General features: G+C 36.4%; 1 protein-coding gene across 2 annotated transcripts in view; it reads right to left on the bottom strand.

Moving 5' to 3' along the window:
• DNAJC13 (DnaJ heat shock protein family (Hsp40) member C13) overlaps positions 1–18,121 on the bottom strand; it is a 121,700-nt gene that overhangs the window by 13,692 nt on the left and 89,887 nt on the right. For both annotated transcript variants that reach the window (XR_007723349.1, XM_050779576.1), the window contains exons 43-51: positions 17,598–17,714; positions 13,749–13,926; positions 11,888–11,979; positions 10,317–10,416; positions 8,500–8,574; positions 8,180–8,292; positions 2,039–2,208; positions 1,836–1,878; positions 1,323–1,496 (exon numbers count right to left, since the gene is read on the bottom strand). Coding sequence is in view for 1 of the 2 variants with exons in the window: in XM_050779576.1 (XP_050635533.1) it covers positions 1,323–1,496; positions 1,836–1,878; positions 2,039–2,208; positions 8,180–8,292; positions 8,500–8,574; positions 10,317–10,416; positions 11,888–11,979; positions 13,749–13,926; positions 17,598–17,714 (1,062 nt within the window). In the remaining variant the exon portion in view is untranslated. The remainder of the gene's footprint in view (positions 1–1,322; positions 1,497–1,835; positions 1,879–2,038; positions 2,209–8,179; positions 8,293–8,499; positions 8,575–10,316; positions 10,417–11,887; positions 11,980–13,748; positions 13,927–17,597; positions 17,715–18,121) is intronic.

The raw sequence follows: 18,121 nt of genomic DNA, 5'->3' as shown, positions 1-18,121 counted from the left end.
GAGATCATGTCCCAAATGATATTACTAGAAATTTTTAGACCATGTTGCAGGTATGTTAGTGTCAGAACAATAATCCAGAAGAATGAAGAACTAGTGAAATGTTTTTCCCAGTTTCATTAAAAATCCTACCATTTAACATGTCTGGCTCCCACAAAGCACTTTCTATTGTGGATAACGGATTGGAAAGACCTTCAGCTTATACCACTAGATGCACATATCCAGAACCATAATAAAATGCATCTTAAATTAACATTAAAATTGGAATGTGTCCAAAAAGAAAGGTGACATAGGAGGAAACTGCTATGTGCTTTCCCTAAGTTTTAGCTTCTGAGAACTGCATTTTCCAAGCAAACTATGTATGTAGTAAAAATCCTCTTAGAGGAATATGACTACGGAAAGTAGCACTGGTAAATACTTGGCAAGCTAATCATGTTTCTAAAATATGTTTTACTAAGCTAATGATAATAACTAATAATTTCTAAGCACTTGAAATGTGCCAGACATTATGTTAAGTATTCTATATATATTAACTCATTAGAACCTCAGCCTCAGAGACAGGTGCTATGATTATTCTATAAACGCAGCAACTGAGGCAGAGTCATAAGGTATTGCCCAAGGTCACAGAGCTGGTCAGTGGTATGGCTGGGACCACCTAATAACACAACTCAGGCTCTTAATCACCTTATTCTGTAGCCAGGCTGTTTAATTCAACAACAATCATGTAGGTCAACTGTCTTCCATCTCAACAAAATCTTAAAACTTCTGAAAACAAAAAAGACTTTGAAAAACAAAATCTTATATACTATCAGGGTATTTGGCTTGGCAAACCAAGAACAAAGCTACCTTTTCACTCACTCCTGCTTCCCAGGTAGCCTCAGCCACAGATACAGGATTCAGCCACATAGTTACTACTCTTCTATCAATTTCTTTGACTAGGGTTATCCCTGCCATATACATAGAGTGTAGCACATGCCCAAGCAGCACACACTCTCAGAGGAACACTGAACACTTAGGTTTCTCCTTAAAATTACCTATTCGTTAGAGATGGACAGTAAAAACCTTCTTTTAGGGCTTCTGTAATTTTTAGAAATAGCATCCTCTCAGTATAGATACCTTTAACTTTGGTTCATAAACATACTAAAGAGCTTCGCTTTTGAACATAGCAAAAAATGATCGAGGGGCATATGTGAATTTAAATGTGGCTGCTACACTGAAAGAGCTGGCCAGTTCCTAATTCACGGTCTTTGTGAATAAGGTTGTAAGAGAAACACCAGTCTAGTTAGCAGAGTCTTTGAAATGTTTTGCTGATGACTGAAGCTTACATGAGGATTGTTCTTCTCTAGGAGCTCAGTTAATTTTTCTAACAGTGCAATAAGAAATTCTCTAGGCTTTCTTAGAACCCAGGCTGGTTGTGCAATAAAGATCCTCAAGAAGACTCCTCCAACAGCAAGTTCACCCTCTGCTTCTCCAAACACCACGGCAAAATCTTCAGGTAACTTTAAATAGAGAAAGAACCACAGTCAAGGCACTCAATAATCTTGAAGCTAGAAATGCACACTATATTAAAGAATTGTTTATAATGTTAATCAGTCCACAAATAGCCATTAATGTAATCAAATTATGAATTTTTTCTTAATAAAGTTCAGAATGGGTGCTCTTCTTACTAACTTCAAAAGTAAGTATTCCAATTTTTATGTTTGAAGCCTTATTTTCCAGGGGAATACCCAAGAGTCTTAACGACAAAGTAGTTATAGGTTGGCATTAAACTGACTCAGTAGAAAGTTAAAACAACTAAATCAACAGAAAATAAGATGTAAAATAAAAGCATATTTTACCTTCCAGTTTGCCTCAGGGTTGTCCTGCTGATTTTTAAAGTGCCTTGGGGAAAAAAAGGGATGAATACCAAACTTCAGTCACAAAATACATTTTCATTAACCTTTAGCATAAGTTTTAGAGGTGATAGGCACAGTAAGAAATGTTTGCCCTTCCCAGTGATTTTATTTAAAGGCTATAAATTATTACCTTTGTTTTTACTTACTCTAGCATCATTTCCCTAACTGTTGTGGACACTTTATCTCTGGAATTATCATTCCAAATTAACTCAGGATTTTCATGAGTTCCTTCAAAAATATGTACAGCAGCTTCAGGATTGTCTCTCATAGCATCCATGAAAACACTTGGTAGAAATTTCATTAACATAATTCGAACCTATAGGAGGAGGTTTGAGAATGAAAAAGACACCTATTGGAAACATCTCAATATTTTGTTTGTATTTTGCTAATAAGATAGAATATCAATATAATTTGCGTTATGACTTATGTGGGCCATAACCATTACCTAAAAGTTCTGAAGTGAAAAAGATAATCCTCGGTTTATGCAAAGGTACCTTTAAATAAGAGTCAGTACGACCTGATCCTACTTACCTATCAAGTTTCATTTTCTCTGTTCTGCCATGGTGACCAAAAAAAAAGTTTCATTTTTACCCCCTGCCTCAGTATCACTAGTATGGTAAAGTTCCCAGAGCACACCTCATAGGTCTTGCCTTACCTATGCAGAATGCCCTTAGCCAGGCCTGTCCCTTCCAACTCTCCCTTATAGCCCTGCCCGCACAAACTAATTTTTCTCATTCTACCTCTGTCTTACAAGTATTTTCTAGTGCATTTATTTTGTTGCATGTTTTATGTTATACTGTGTCTTTTTCCAAAAAAGGATTTAAAATGCAGTTTTTAAAAAATACATCTAGCATATACATACAGACAAAATGAAAATTAGTGCGAGGCATGGGGCAAAGGGAAAAACGAGGGTTGGAAAAGTGTTTTTCCTTCAGATCATCACGTTTATCTCTTCTCTGGGTCAAATTCTGGGCTCAAATCTTATCTTATGGAAACCCTCTAGGCCCAATCTTTCTTACTCATTGCTTATATTCTCAGCCCTTGGCACATAACATATGCTTAAATACTTGAATAAATGAAGACTAATATGAAGTCAGTACACAAAAGAAACATAAAAAGCTCCATAACTGCCGGAGATATACTACAAATTTAGCTCTGAATTTCCTAGCAGCCAATGAGCTAAATTTCAGTTACATAACAGAACACCCACAAAATAAAATCATGTCAGTTGCTTCAGAGACACCCAACTATTTCTGGAGGAAAAAAGCAATTTCTCCTGGGGTTCCCATGGAAGGGCATTTGTTATATATTAAATAAAACCACCAAGGTGAACTCAACAAGAGGTTTCACAGGCTTAATTCTTCCTATATTCCCTATGATGAGAGTATTGTGCTGCAATGTAACTAAACTCTACAAAGGACAAGAGAAGGTAGAGAAAGTGATTAAGTATGTCCTTCTTGGCCATCAGCTCCCTGAGTGTAAGAACAATGCTTGACCTGCTCACTGTGGTGTATCTGCCCCTAGTAGCTCATTCATTCTCACAAAGACCAGAGAAAAACATGCCAAAGAAGCACCTAAAAGTTAGAGCAGGACTTAAAGGCCATTTATTTTAATTTTTTCACTGTGGAGCTAAAGACAGACAAGTTACCCAGAGTCATTAAGTCCGTGATCTGTGACTCATAAAGCAAGAGTTTTGCTCAGAACATTATGCTGCCATCTTGCTATACCAGGCCAATTACTTCACCTTTAATACAATTGCTTATTGCTGTTTTTTATCTTTTTTTTTTTTTTAGACAGGATCTCACTCTGTTACCAGGCTGGTGTACAGTGGCTTGATCATAGCTCACTGCAGCCTCAAATTCCTGGGCGTAAGTAATCCTCCCTCCTTAGCCTCCTGAGTATCTAAGATTACAAGTGCACTACCATGCTTGGCTAATTTCTAACTTTTTTTTTTTTTTTGTTAAGAGATGGGGTCTCTCTACCTCACTCAGGTTGGTCTTGAACTCCCGGCCTTAAGCAATCCTCCTGCCTCAGCCTCCTGAATAGCTGGGATTACAGGCATGAGTCACTGTGCCTGACTGTTGTGTTTAAGGTTATTAACAAAATCTTCTTCTGAAACATACTTAGCTGTCTAATAAGAATCACTGTTGAAATCATTCTACATAAATTTTAGGGCAGAAATATCTGATATGTCTTAACAGATTTCATTATATACTAGTATTTTAAAAAACTCCTAATAACTAACCTGTTTTAAAGTATTTTATAGCTTGAAACAAAAATTGAAATTTTTATGGCAAGCAAACTAAATTTGAAGTAATAACCTTTTCAGAAGTGAACTATATGCTCGCAATAAGCTGTATTTGTAAGTGACTGCTACAGAAATCATCTATTGACCAGTTGGGTGAACTTAAAATGTCTTATTTAAGAGCTATATTTATGAGTCTTAACAAGTTGATACGAAAGCAAACTTTAATTGTACTTAGGATAACTGTCTTAACATGAGTCCTTTCATTTCTAAGTTTACTTAATCTAACCTACTGTCATCTCATACTTTTTAAAAAGGCACATTATTTGATCAGCTGTACAAAATCAAAAGTCTCTTCCTATCATATTTCTGAGAATGCTTTAGTATTCTAATTTAATTCAATTAATGAATGACCCAAGTCTATCATCAGTAAAAAGCAGTATTAAAGCTAATTTTACCAGGATGTTTAAAGCATTTCAAATGCTAAGAACTACATACGTTTATTACTCACTGGTGTGTATACTATTAAACATTTGAGCAAAAAACTTACATAAGGCAAATACTGTGACCATAAACCTTCAGTTACGTTCAGGTTACTCAGCTATTGTTGAACAGGCGTTGGCAAACAAGGGGTCACATCTGGCCTGCCATCTATTTTTGTATATAAAGTTTTGTTGGAACACAGCCACATCCATTTGTTCATTTACTGTCCATGGCTATTTTCCTGTCACAACAGGAGAGCTCAATTTTTGTAACAGAGATCACATGCCCCACAAAGGATAGAATATTGACTACATGGTCCTCTGATACGGTTTGGCTGTGTCACCACCCAAATGTCATCTTGAATTTCCACATGTTGTGGGAGGGACTCGGTGGGAGGTAACTGAATCACAGGGGCAGGTCTTTCTCGTGCTGTTCTGTTCTCATGATAGTAAGTCTCAAGGGATCCGAGGGTTTTAAAAAGGGAGGTTTCCCTGCACAGTCTCTCCTCTCTTGTCTGCTGCCATGTGAGACATGTCTTTCACCTTCCACCATGATTGTGAGGACTCCCCAGTCACGTGCAGATGTTAAGTCCAATAAACCTTTCTTTTGTAAATTGCCCAGTGTCGGGTATGTCTTTATCAGCAGCATGAAAATGGACTAATACACCCTTTATAGAAAAAGTTTACTGGTCCACCCCTACCTCACACCATGGATAAAAATTAACTCAAATGGATCAAAAACATAAACCTAACAGCTTATACTATAACACCAAGGAGAAAACATAGCCACAAATCTTTGTAACTGTGGATTAGGCAATGGTTTCTTAGACATGACATCAAAAGAACAAGCCTAACTAAAACGAAACTGGACTTTCTCAAAATTAAAAATTTTCGTGCTCCAAGAAAGTGGAGAAACAATCAGGAAAATGTGAAAAAATATTTGAAAATCATATCTATAATAAGGGACTAGTATCTAAAACATATAAAGAACAATTACAACTCAATAATAAAAAGATAAATAATCTCAACTTAAAAATTAGTGAAGGATGTAAATAAACATTTCTCTTAAAAAGTTGTACAAATGGCCAATAAGCACATGAAAACATTAGCCACCAGGGAAATGCAGATCGAAACCATGATATAACACATCATACCTACTAGGATGGTTGTCATAAAAGATATAACAAGTGTTAGAGAAGAAGATGATAAATACATTGCTAGGGGAATGTAAAATGGTATTGCCACTTTGGAAAACAATCTGACAATTCCTCAAAAGGTTTAATATAATATTATCATATGACTCAGAAATTCCACTCCTAATAAAAACACAGGTCCACATAAAAACCTGTACACAAATGTTCACAGTAGTGTAATTTAGCAGAGCCAAAAAGTAGAAACAATCGATGTGTCCATTGAGATAAATGGATACCAAAACATGGAATACTATTTGGCAATAAAAATAAATTTACTAATATTTGCTACAACATATATGAAAACATTAAGTGACAGAAGTCAGTCACAAAAGACCACATATAGTATGATTCCATTTATATAAAAAATGCCCAGCATTTGGCAAATCTATACAGAAGGAAGTAGATGAGCGGTCGTCAGGTGCTAGGGGAAAGGGAGAATGGGGAGTGACTGCTAATAGAAATAGGGTTTCTTTTTGGGTTGATGAAAATCAAACCTAAAATTGATTATGGTTGCTCAATCTGTGAATATACTAAAAACCACTGAATTGTACACTAGGTATGTGTGAACTGTATGGTATGTCAACAATATTAATAGCTCAAGAAAACTGTTACCAAAAAAGAAAAAAAAATTTTGGCCAGACACAGTGGCTCACCCTGCAATTCCAGCACTTTTGCAGGCCAAGGCGGGTGGATCACTTGAGCTCAGGAGTTTGAGACCAGCCTGGGTAACATGGCCAAACGTTTCCACCTCTACAAAAAATACAAAAATTAGCCAGGTGTAGTGGTGCATGCCTGTAGTGCCAGCTACTTGGGAGGCTGAGATGGGAGGATGGCTTGAGTCTGGGAGACAGCTTGCAGTGGGCTGAGACTGCACCACTGCACTTGCAGCCTGGGCGACAGAGCCAGACCGTCTCAAAAACAAAAAAATTTACTGACCACAGTTCTAGAATAGAATCTCTTGCAATTAAGGTGCTGATGGTGCTGATACTTGTGTTTTTTCTATACAGAAAGTTTAAGTGTAAAAACAGTCAGCTTGATAAAATTTGTTCCGCACATATTTCAAAGGTCAGAAATATAACCAAAGGGTTCAGTTGATTCCAGTACATATTTAAGCATCCTAAACACTATTGAAAAAATAACTAATATTAGATATTACAGTTATGTGCTACATAGCTCTAGCTTTAAGAAAATTCAATATTAAATATTAACTATTTTATAGACCCTCCCTGTAGGCTTCCAAATGTAATCTCCCTTGTCTCATCAACCCTGCTAAAGACTATGAACTTATTACTAAAGTAAAACTGTTTCAGGTCCTATGATAGATTCTCAATACCTAGACTGAGAGATCAAGCAAGAAAACAACTGAATACAATTTGTTTTATTAATGTAAAAAGTGTTTAATTAGCCTTGGCCTTTTTTTTTTTTTCAAACTGAACTTTACATGGAGGCACAATGTGTACAAGCGAAGCCACTCTGGCTTTAGATAGAGGCAGGGGACCTTAGCCTCCCCCTTACCCAAAGTGCCTTTGTGGACTTGCTTGAATAATGATCCCTAAATATCAGTCCTAATAGACTTCAAAAGAATCACTTTGGAAGCATGTTAAGAATGGGCCCCACCCTAGATCTACTGAATCAGACTCTGAAAGTGGGACTCCTGAGCCTTTATTTCATGGTTCCCCTATGACTCTAAGGTGCTGCTTTGTGGTCAGGCACAGAGGATTCTTCAGTGAGTACTACTTGTGAAACTGACTTGGTAACAAAATAAAGGGACATTGATACCACTTGCACCTGAATGAAATTCTATTCAGAACTATTGCTTTAACAGGTTCCTGCTCTTCAAACTGCATCATGGATCCAGAGATCATCTGGTTATCTCCAGATTTGGGATAGAAGATCTCCCTGAAGAGTTAGAAGCCAGAGGTGCTGTTATACGCATGTCCCTATATGAATTCACTGCTGAGGGTGGCATGTCCTTAATAATTCAGGTGTGGAATATAAAAGACACAAACCACCATCTCCTTCACTAGTTATTTCCACAGGCCAATCCTTGAAGTGTGAAAGTCTAACCTATTTTCCGTCATAGTCTTGATATACTTTTTGTTCTCTCTTTGAGGGAGATGAACAGTTTATCATCATAATCCAAACATTCTCTTAAGACTTTTCAATTCCAGTACAGGCTGCCCTGACTCTAGTTTTCTCAAACAGTAATATATAAGAACAATTTCTGGAACGTCAATTTTCCAACTTTCACATCACATCATTTCTTTATCCTCACCATCTCAGATTTTACTCAACTTCTTGAAATCAGTATCAAAGTAACAAAGCTTTAATAATTAATTTCCTTTCAAGAACTTATTTTGTGCCTACCTTTGGACCTATTAGTTTATCTGCTGTCATTTTGGCAAAAAGTTCTGCTGTCTGGGCTCGAACCTGTGGATGTGTTGAATTGCAGAACATATCCAGTAAGTAGATCAAAGCACCTATGAAGGAAAAAGAGAATTAGTGCTTATAAAGAATTTGACTTTTCTAATCAGAATTCATTTTCAACCATATTTCAACTCAATGTAGTTTTTAAAAACTGTAAACATTCTAAAGCATTCTTCTAGTTTATCAGGCTGTAAAATGCAGCTCAAAATAAGTTTCATTATACGGCACATGACTAGCTAAGAAAGCACTCTATACATTACCCTTTGCCATTGCTTCTTTGATTATTTTTGTACTTGATGTCAAAGCATAAAGAGTTTCCAGAACAAGCTGACGACCTGCAGAGTAAAAGACATTTCAAGGAAGGCATCATCAGGTTAGCTTATATTTACTTGGCACCAGCTCTGTGTCAGGCACTTAACTAGATGTTCTACACAGGATGTCATATTTAATCTTCATAATAACCAGTGAGACAGGTATTTTCATGGCCATGTTATCAGTGAGGAAGCTGAGGTCCAGTTTAACCTGCCCAAGGTCTCACAGCTAGTAAGTGGTATAGTTGAGTTTTGTATGCAGGTCTGACTGACTCCAAAGTCCATACTCATAACCACTATAAAACCCTGTCTTCCTACCTCACTGTTCACTGCACATCCAAAAACCTTCTAATTTCCTGACACCCAGAGGACACTCTAATCAGGCATCTAAGATTTTTACCTGGTGCTACTGTCTTGAGGGAAAAAGTAGGAAGCAGCAGTTATAAGACCGGGTTCCATTCTAAGACATAATTGCATCCTTCTGGACAAAGCCTATATGCCTCTCACCCAGTCACTACCATATTATATGCAAGTATAGCTTACTGGACTTAACTCTTCTAGAGTCAAATGGGAATGACAGACAGGTGGCCAAAGGAATAAAGTGCTGGCAAATAAGGTAGAGGCTGCAAAGTATTAGGCTGACATGAAAACAACAAAAACAGTAACAATGTACCTTAGCAAACAAAGTAAGATAATTTAGTCTGAAATCTGAATGATCGAGAGTAGGCTAAAATATCTAGATGCCAGCTATTTTCCCTGTAAGATTAAAATATTGACTGGAGTATATAAGTATAAAAATTATGAGTTCCATAACATCCTTTACTTCACCAACCAGTTTAGTTTTCATTGTTTGAAGTCTCACAAAGCTACTGAAAACCAAGAAAAAAGAAAAACAAACTAAGGTTGCAGGTATGATAAAAACAATCTGCAAATGACTTTACAAAGCTGCCATTTTAAAGACCTGTTTCAAGCATATCATGTATTGAAGAGAAAAAAAATTCCATAGAAATTCAACTCAATTTACCAAACATAACACCAAAAATAAGCAAGCCACTGGTATATAAGATGAACGATATGGTTCCTTCTCTTAAGGAGGTGGACAGACATGAATTCAAGATTAACATGACTTCCAAGGGATTGGCAAAGTCAACTAGGCAATGTATTCTGGTTACTGGTGAGTCTGGAGTTACATGTAATTGCCTACAAACTCAATATTCCTGCCTTTGAAAAGCAATCTTAGGGTTGGTTTTAGCATAATTACAAACCATTAGACTAGGTAATTGTATAGATTAGGGCAGGCTGTATTCAGGAAATAAGGTTGGGATATTTTTTAAACCACCTTGGTATTTTATCTTATTAATATCAAATCAGCAAAAGACAAAGTACACAGATTTGAACACTAAGCTGAATACAAGGCCATCAGTATCTTAAGCATGTTTTCTATCATCCAAGATTACTTATGTTTAGTAAGCCATGAAATATTAGTTAATTCTCAATTACCCATGTGTGGATCTCAATAAACTGAAAATCCCAGGTTATTTTCCGTTGGTTTTGGACCTCTCTCACCCCCAATTTTCAAATTTTGACATGGGAAAAGCAAGACAGTAACCTATGTAAAACATAATTAGGAAGACAAATCTAGTGTAAAGAACACTTTAAAACTAAACATAGATGACATTTGTTTGAGGTTTTGTATCAATTATGCAACAACTCCCTTCCATGGGCTGATCCTGCTGTGGTTTCCAAAATTCCACCTGTATACATACTTGATGGCAACGAATGCAGAAGAGCCAACAAACTGGACAAAACCATTGATTCAGCAATATTGTTGACACAGTCTTGGTTAGATGTCACTATATTCACAACCTGAAAATTAATCAACAGGATAATAAAAGTTTCAGAAATAATTTTGAACCTAAATCAAATTAAGTCATATAGACTGTACAAGTGAGATAAATGCTTGGGGGACGAAACATTTAACTTTTAGATAAGAGTTTAATTTTAAAAGATTGCCTTTATTACTTTAATCTCTTTGGAAATAATACGTTGAGGTTTCTAAGAAGCCTTCAATCCTATACCCATACATGCTCCAGAACTAAGGTACATACTATAGTGTTTTCCAATTACAGAGTTTGGGTGGTGGCTGGTGATCAGGAAAATAATGATTCTCACTACTGGGACTTTTTTACTTTTAAAGGAAAAAAGTAAACGTCTTCAGCACCCAGCACAACAGACTGGGGTTTTCTTTCTATTATAAAGAAAAAGGTATGTTTTTCTTTTGGAAACAATGACCACTCAAATCTTTTAGAGTATACATCTAAACATCATTGGTCAGCGTCTCAGTGCAACATATCCTAGATTTAACAACATTTATTTAAAAAGTTACAAGATGCTTGAAGGAATTAAGTAGAAAACATGTTTTTCAATTGAAATAACTTGCTTGTTAAGCTTGTTGACCAATTTAAAGTTATTTATTCTATTAAAAATCTGTTTTAAGCCAAAATGTTATCTAAGAACATGTTACACAAATTCATAAACCATCTATATAACTGTCACTGCAGAGTTACATTTGGTGTTCTGTGCAATAAACTGTGTTACAAAGATTAAGATCTCAGAAATAATCCTGGGAAGTCTGGGTTGCCTGGGCAAAGAACTACTTGTGACTAAGGACTTCTTGCTTCTCTCTCAGAAGAAAAGGCTACATTTAAACAGCATCCTATGAGACTAGTGGCTTCAATATCCTGAACAAGTGGACTCCAACTTCTCTTGGACTCTTAAGACCCATGGGTTCTGGCAGTTGGCTTTTTTAGGCCACTCCTATAACAGCAGCACACCCAGGTGTCTGTCTGTAACCCTCACAGAAAAGGTAGCTTTTGTACTAGATTTGTAAGAAGGGAGATCAGCTGAGGGGGAGGAACAAGGATCGCTCCTCTGGAATGCAAACCCACAGTATGTAGCCAACAGATATGGCCTCAATATGTCTCTCCATGGGAACACAGCAATCAGGGAAACGCTGCATCATCTTCTTGCTGATGTGTGGCTTCTAAGCTTCCCCAGTAAAGCCCATTCCTTAACCCATACCTGACACTGTACAACACTATCCCAAGCCCTAACACATAACAGAAAGAGAACCACTTTGAACGACATTGTGCAATTGTGCAATATTCACTCTTCAAGTTCAGCATGTTAATTCAAGTTTCAAACAATACTGATGTGGCTTAATAGGCAAAATGATGAAAAAAAAAAGCATACTTCAACTTCAATGACTGATCAAGACTCCAATCACACATGGTAAATGGTAGGAAAAGTAACATGCTTTAGTACAAAACGTTTTTACCTCTAAAGCCAACTGCTGCACTTGACCAGCTCCATGAACTCGGAGAAGAGAAAATATCAACTTAAAGTGCCCAATGCATTCACTCTCAGAACCTAGAGAATAAGAATAAAATGGTTTTTTATTTCCAAGAGATGTTTGAAATTATTTAGCTTCAGAAAACCGATATACACTGTTGTTTACTGTCAATTTTAAGTCTCTGATAACCCTTTCTAAACATCTGTGACATGAAGTAAGTGGTTGACCTCTAAGCAGCCATAAGTCTGAAAAGGCAAAATGTAAGGTACTAGAGCTTTTTAGGTTTACTTTGTTTGCATTCCCATCCCCACCCCTAACCCTCAGGCTAAGACCTTTATCAAATAAACAATCCAAATATAGCTCAAAAATCTAAAGTGTAAGGTAGTAATTTTATTCTTTACCTCTAGACCTTAGGGTTACCCCCCTCAACCTAATTATACTTTGGGAGACTCTGACATGATTTGGCTTTTAAATAAGACTAGGTTAGAACTCTGCCACTTAACTATAATACAAACAAACTGGTATGAATATACAAAGCACTCCCTGTGAAAATACATAAAATGAAATGGTATTTCCATTCCTACCTACCTCAAATCCTAATCCCATATATTTACTCCCATTTTGTTGTTAATAAAACAAAAGCATGAAACAGGTTTTGTTCAGCATATTCTTCCTTTTCTATATGGTAGTAAAACAGTGTAATTTCTTATCTTTTGAGGATTCTTAAGATAACTCAGTAAGCCTCCTTCAAATTAAAGAGTCTGAGAATATTCTATAAATATGTTGCTTTTAAATTCATTTTCAAACCACTTAATAGGGAATAACTGTCAAATACATCAACGACACACAAACCATACTTCTAAATTACAAGAGAGAGTTAATTCTAATAAATGTGATACATATTATCAGAAGGATTTCTGCACAGGCCTTTCTTCAACTTTTTACAAGTTCCAAATCAACAGTCTGCTCTGCTACAATTTCTTTGTATCTAACATACCACTAGCAATATTCCACACTTTGACAACTCCAAAAAAAAGACAAAGTTTTCTTCAGATTTTATAACACTGTCTTTAATAACATCCCAATGTACATCCTGTAAATGCGTAATTTTCCCAATATTTAATTACTGTTATTTTATTTAAATAACTTTTTGGCAATAACCCAAAAGTCAGAATTTTAATAGTACTTTAATACATACTAAGAAGAGTAGAAATGTACCTGAAAGGTAATGTTCAATGTTATTTTAAAAGATCAAATAATTTAAATTGAATTTGTATTATTTTAGGTTTATATTCTATATTTACTATCAAAGTTAGAGTTGAAAGAAGCTGTTAGACTTTCACTCACCCATCTCCCTGGAGTCAGGCTAGAGTAATATCTTAAAGATGATTAAGAGTAGGAACTCTCACATCTTTATTTCAATTTTTATTCACCAAAAACTTCAGGCAATTTTTCAAAAATATCAGTGCCCATATGCACATGGCACTGGTTAGAGACCAGAAAGGAGGCAAAAATTAGATCACTTCTTATTAAATAATTCTAATTCAAGCACTTATACTTGATATGTTAACTTATGACATGTGAAATTTTATGCTATCAAACTATTCTGCCTTTTCAACTCATTTAGATACATGTTCTCATAGAGACATGAATTTTTCTAAACATGGTGCCTTGACCTCTCTCCCCAGCTTAACTTTTATTGTAAAAATATTACAGGGTAAATTCCCTGTAATGTTATGTTAATACAGTATAACCAAGTATAATTTTCCCTGATCAAACTGATTATTGGAATTTTTAGGGCTCCTGTATTATATGGGTCTTACTGATCAAAGGTTTAGTCACATACCTGGATTATATTTTATGACATTTCTCAGAGCCTCCAAAGCCATTTCTACTCTCGGTAAGCGATCTCCATGTTGCTCTGACTCCACTTTTGCAGCATGTGTGATGGCCATGAATGTGTGCAGGTACTGGGCCTGGGAGCCTATATAATCCAAGAGACTTGCAGCAAATGCTTTTGGAACCTAATCAAAGCAGACAAGTATTTAAAACACATGGGTGCCCTAAGAAATAACTCCATAGCAAAAGAAAGAACTTTAAGCTATGAAAGTGAATAAACATGATAAAATACATACATACGAATACACCTATGCATTATAGGGGACATGGTAGAGGGCAGGAAACATTATACTGTATTTCTCAACTTCCAGAGATCTGATATACTCCCATTAGTATCTTAGTGTAACAATTCTGAGATTAGAATACCTCCTCCCTTTATCAATCGAAGTAACAGATAGTATGATATAGAACTTCTAAAATTTGGTTATATTTTTATAATTAAAAGTTATAAAAAATTTAGAACATAGATTCAAAGGACAATTTTCAAAAGGACTTCACAAGTTACTTAACTCATTCTGCTTAATAGCTATTTACATATATATTACTCTGTGGTAAGTGATACACATTATGGCTTAGTAAATTTTTCTTCTAAGAGCAAACTCTAAAACAAAGCCTCACTTCTTTCCTTCTTACAAACAAATCAATCACCAAATCCTCTTTGCCACCTCCTACAAGTCAGTTGCAGTGGCTTGCACCTGTAATCCCAGTTACTTGGGAGGCTGAGATAGAAGGACTGCTTGAGGCCAGGAGTTTGAGACCAGCCTGGGCAAAATAGTGAGACCCCTGTCAATAAATAGAAAAAACAAAAAATGAGAGCAAAAACTCCCTGTATGATCCCCAAGCGCTCAGAAGAAGCTCCTCAGTTGTTTCTGGAAGTGATTAGGAATCATCACAAAAGATGATCTGATGTGACTCCAGTCATCTTCTAAAAAAATCTTTATTTCCAACCTATATTTTCTCCTAATACTGGCCAGAGGAAGCCTCAGGTCTGGTGGTCTGATATCCCTTGTGATGAAATGAGCATGTAACTGGCCTTGTATGTCCATGAAGGACTACTGAGTTAAAGGCCACGGCCCAGTGGGATAGCAGTAGGCATAAAATATAAGAAAAAGCTGGGCAAGGAACAACTTCTTATGAACAAACTTCATAAAATTCAGTTCTTCAACAATCAAGATAAAGAGGCTCACAAGCTGTCAGTGGTCACCCCATCACAAGCATTTGGTATTATTTCAGGTATTATATTTCAGTGTAGAGGCACACCTCAGAGATAGTGTGGGTTCAGTTCCAGATCACCAAAATAAAGCATATTTTTTGGTTTTCCAGTGCGTATAAAAGTTATTTTTATATTATACTGTGGTCTACTATTGAGTGTACGATAGTATTATGTCTAAAAAACTATGTGCATACCTTAACTAAAAAATGCTAACAATCATCCAAGCCTTCAGCAAGTCAATCTTTTTGCTGGTGGGAATGTCACCTTGACGTTGATAGCTGCTGACTAATCAGGGTGGTGGTTGCCGAAGGTTGGGGTGGCTTCCCAAAGTAAAACAATGAAGTCTGCTCTATCAACTGACTCTTCCTTTCGTGAAAGATTTCTCGGTAACATGTGATCTGTTTGATAACATTTTATCCACAGTACTTCTTTCAAAATTGAAGTCAATCTTCCCAAACCCTGCTGCTGCTTTATTAACTCAGTTTATGTAATATACTAAATCTTTTGTCATTTTAACAATGTTCACAGCATCTTCACAAGATTTCATCTCAAGAACCACTCTTTGCTTAGTCACAAGAAGCAACTCCTTATCTGTTCAAGTTTTATCATGAGATTGTAGCAACTGAGTCACATATTCAGGATCTACTTCTAATTCTAGTTCTCTTGCTAGTTCCAGCCCATGTGCAGTGACTTCCTCCACTGGAATCTTGAGCTTCTCTAAGTCATCCATGATAGCCAGGAACAACTTCTTCCAAACTCCTGTTAATGTTGATATTTTTACCTCCTCCCATGAATTACAAATGCTCTTATGCATCAAGAAAGGTGAATCCTTTCCAGAAGGTTTTCAATTTACTTTGCCCACATCCATTACAGGAATCACTATCTATGGCAGCTATAGCCATATGAAATATATGTCTTAAATAACAAGATGTAAAACTTTAAATTACTCCTTGATCCATGGGCTGCAAAATGGATGTTGTATTAGCAGGCATGAAAATATTAATCTCCTTGTACATCTCCATCAGAGCTCTTGGGTGACCAGATGCATTGTCAGTGAACAGTAGTATTTTGAAAGCTCTTTTTTCCTGAGCAGTAGGTCTCCACAGTGGGCTTATAATATAATATGCATAAACAGATGTGTTGTCATTCAGGCTTTGTTTTTCCATTTATAGAGCACAGGCAGAGCAGATTTAGCGTATTTTTTTTTTTTTTAATAATTTCAACTTTTGTTTTAGATTCGGGGGTAGGTGCATAGGCTTGTTACCTGGAATACTGAAGTTTGGGGTATGATTTCACCCAGGTACTGACTACAGTATCAACCTTGACTACCCCCTCTTCCCTCTAGTAGTCTCCAGTGTCTATTATAGCCACTTTTATGTCCATAAGTACCCACTATTTAGCCTCCACTTATAAGTGAGAACAGATTTATCAATCTTAAAGTTCCTAGGATCTTCAGAAGGGTAAATGAGCTTCAACATAAAAGTCAGCAGCTGCATCAGCCTCTACCAAGACAGTCAACTTGTCCTTCGAAGCTTTGAAGCCAGACATTGATTGCTCCTCTCTAGCTAAATCCTAGATGGCATGCTCTCCCAATAGAAGGCATTAGAAACTTTAGTGTAGTGACCTTCAATTATCTTAGCTAAGTTTCTGGGTAAGTTGCTGCAGCCTCTCCATCAGCACTTGCTGCTTCACCTTGCACTTTTATGTTATGAAGATAGCTTTTTTCTTTAAACCTCATGAACCAACCCCCCTAGCTTCAAACTTTTCTTCTGCAGCTTCCTTACCCTCTCTCAGCCTTCACAAAATTAAAGAGAGTTAGGACCTTGCTCTCAATTAGCCTTTGTCTTATGCAAATGTCGTGGCTGGTTTGATCTTCTATCCAAATCATTAAAACTTTCCATACCTCAGCAATAAGGCTGTTTCAGTTTCTTATCATTCATGTATTCATTGGAGTAGCACTTCTAATTTCCTTCAAGAACTTTTCCTTTGCATTCACAACTTGGCTGTGTGGCACAAGAGGCATAGCTTTCGGCCTGTTTCACCTTCTGACAAGCCTTCCTCATCAAGCTTAATCATTTCTAGCTTTTGATTTAAAGTGAGAGACCTGTGACTCTTGTAGGGTTATTAACTGGCCTAATTCCAATATTGTTGACTCAGAATAGGGAGGCCACAGGAGAGGGAGACTGGGAAATGGATGGTTGGTGGAACAATCAGAACACATACAGTTACTGATGAAGTTCACTATTGATGAACTTCACTATCTTATGTAAACAATTAGCAAGAGCAACATCACTGATCACAGATCACCGTAACAGATATGATAAAGTGTGAAACATTGAGAGAATTAGTAAAATGTGACAGAGACATGTAGTGAACACATGCTGCTGGAAAAATGGTGCCAATAGTTGTGCTTGGCACAGGGTTGCCACAAACCTTCAATATGTTTTTCTTTAAAAGAGAAAAGCAACATAGTAAAGAAAGTGCAATAAAATGAAGTGTGCTTCTATACAGTGTGACTACACTAGTAACTTTCAGTAACAGATGATCAAAGGTATCAGATAAAATTAAAAGCAGAGCGCTTACCTCCAGTTGGAAAGTAGGAACTTCATTATACACCCTAACAAAAATCTCCCCTACAATAAGTTCTTTGGCATGATCACTGTAGACAAATTCTGATCCATAAGTTTTGTCACAATCACCCTTTTTAAAAGATGAAAATAGACTGTTAGATGTAAATCTATCCATGTTCAGTTTAATAACTTAACAGATAAGTAACTTGAGAGATCTATGCATTTTCTAGAGAAAAAATGTGGTGTGATACATGTCACAGTACTTAAAATGACTTTGGAATAGGCACACAATTACATTTTTTATTCCAAATATTACTATTATTAACTCATTTTAAAATTTCAAAGGATCAGAGGTCAGCTAACAAAGGTCTTAGAGCAAGAGATTATAAAGCAAATATGACACTTTATTCTTCTTAATCAACTCAGCAGACATCAGACCTAGTAATATGTAGTACAACAGAGCTGAGAAATGAGCATATTTGGACTGGATTTTAAAAAGTAATACACTGGGCCGGGCACGATGACTCACGACTGTAA

The sequence above is a fragment of the Macaca thibetana genome, chromosome 2 (genome assembly GCF_024542745.1).
Source record: "Macaca thibetana thibetana isolate TM-01 chromosome 2, ASM2454274v1, whole genome shotgun sequence".
Taxonomy (NCBI): domain Eukaryota; kingdom Metazoa; phylum Chordata; class Mammalia; order Primates; family Cercopithecidae; genus Macaca; species Macaca thibetana.
Note: the sequence above shows the minus strand (reverse complement) of the source record. Positions and strands in the feature narration are given on the sequence as shown.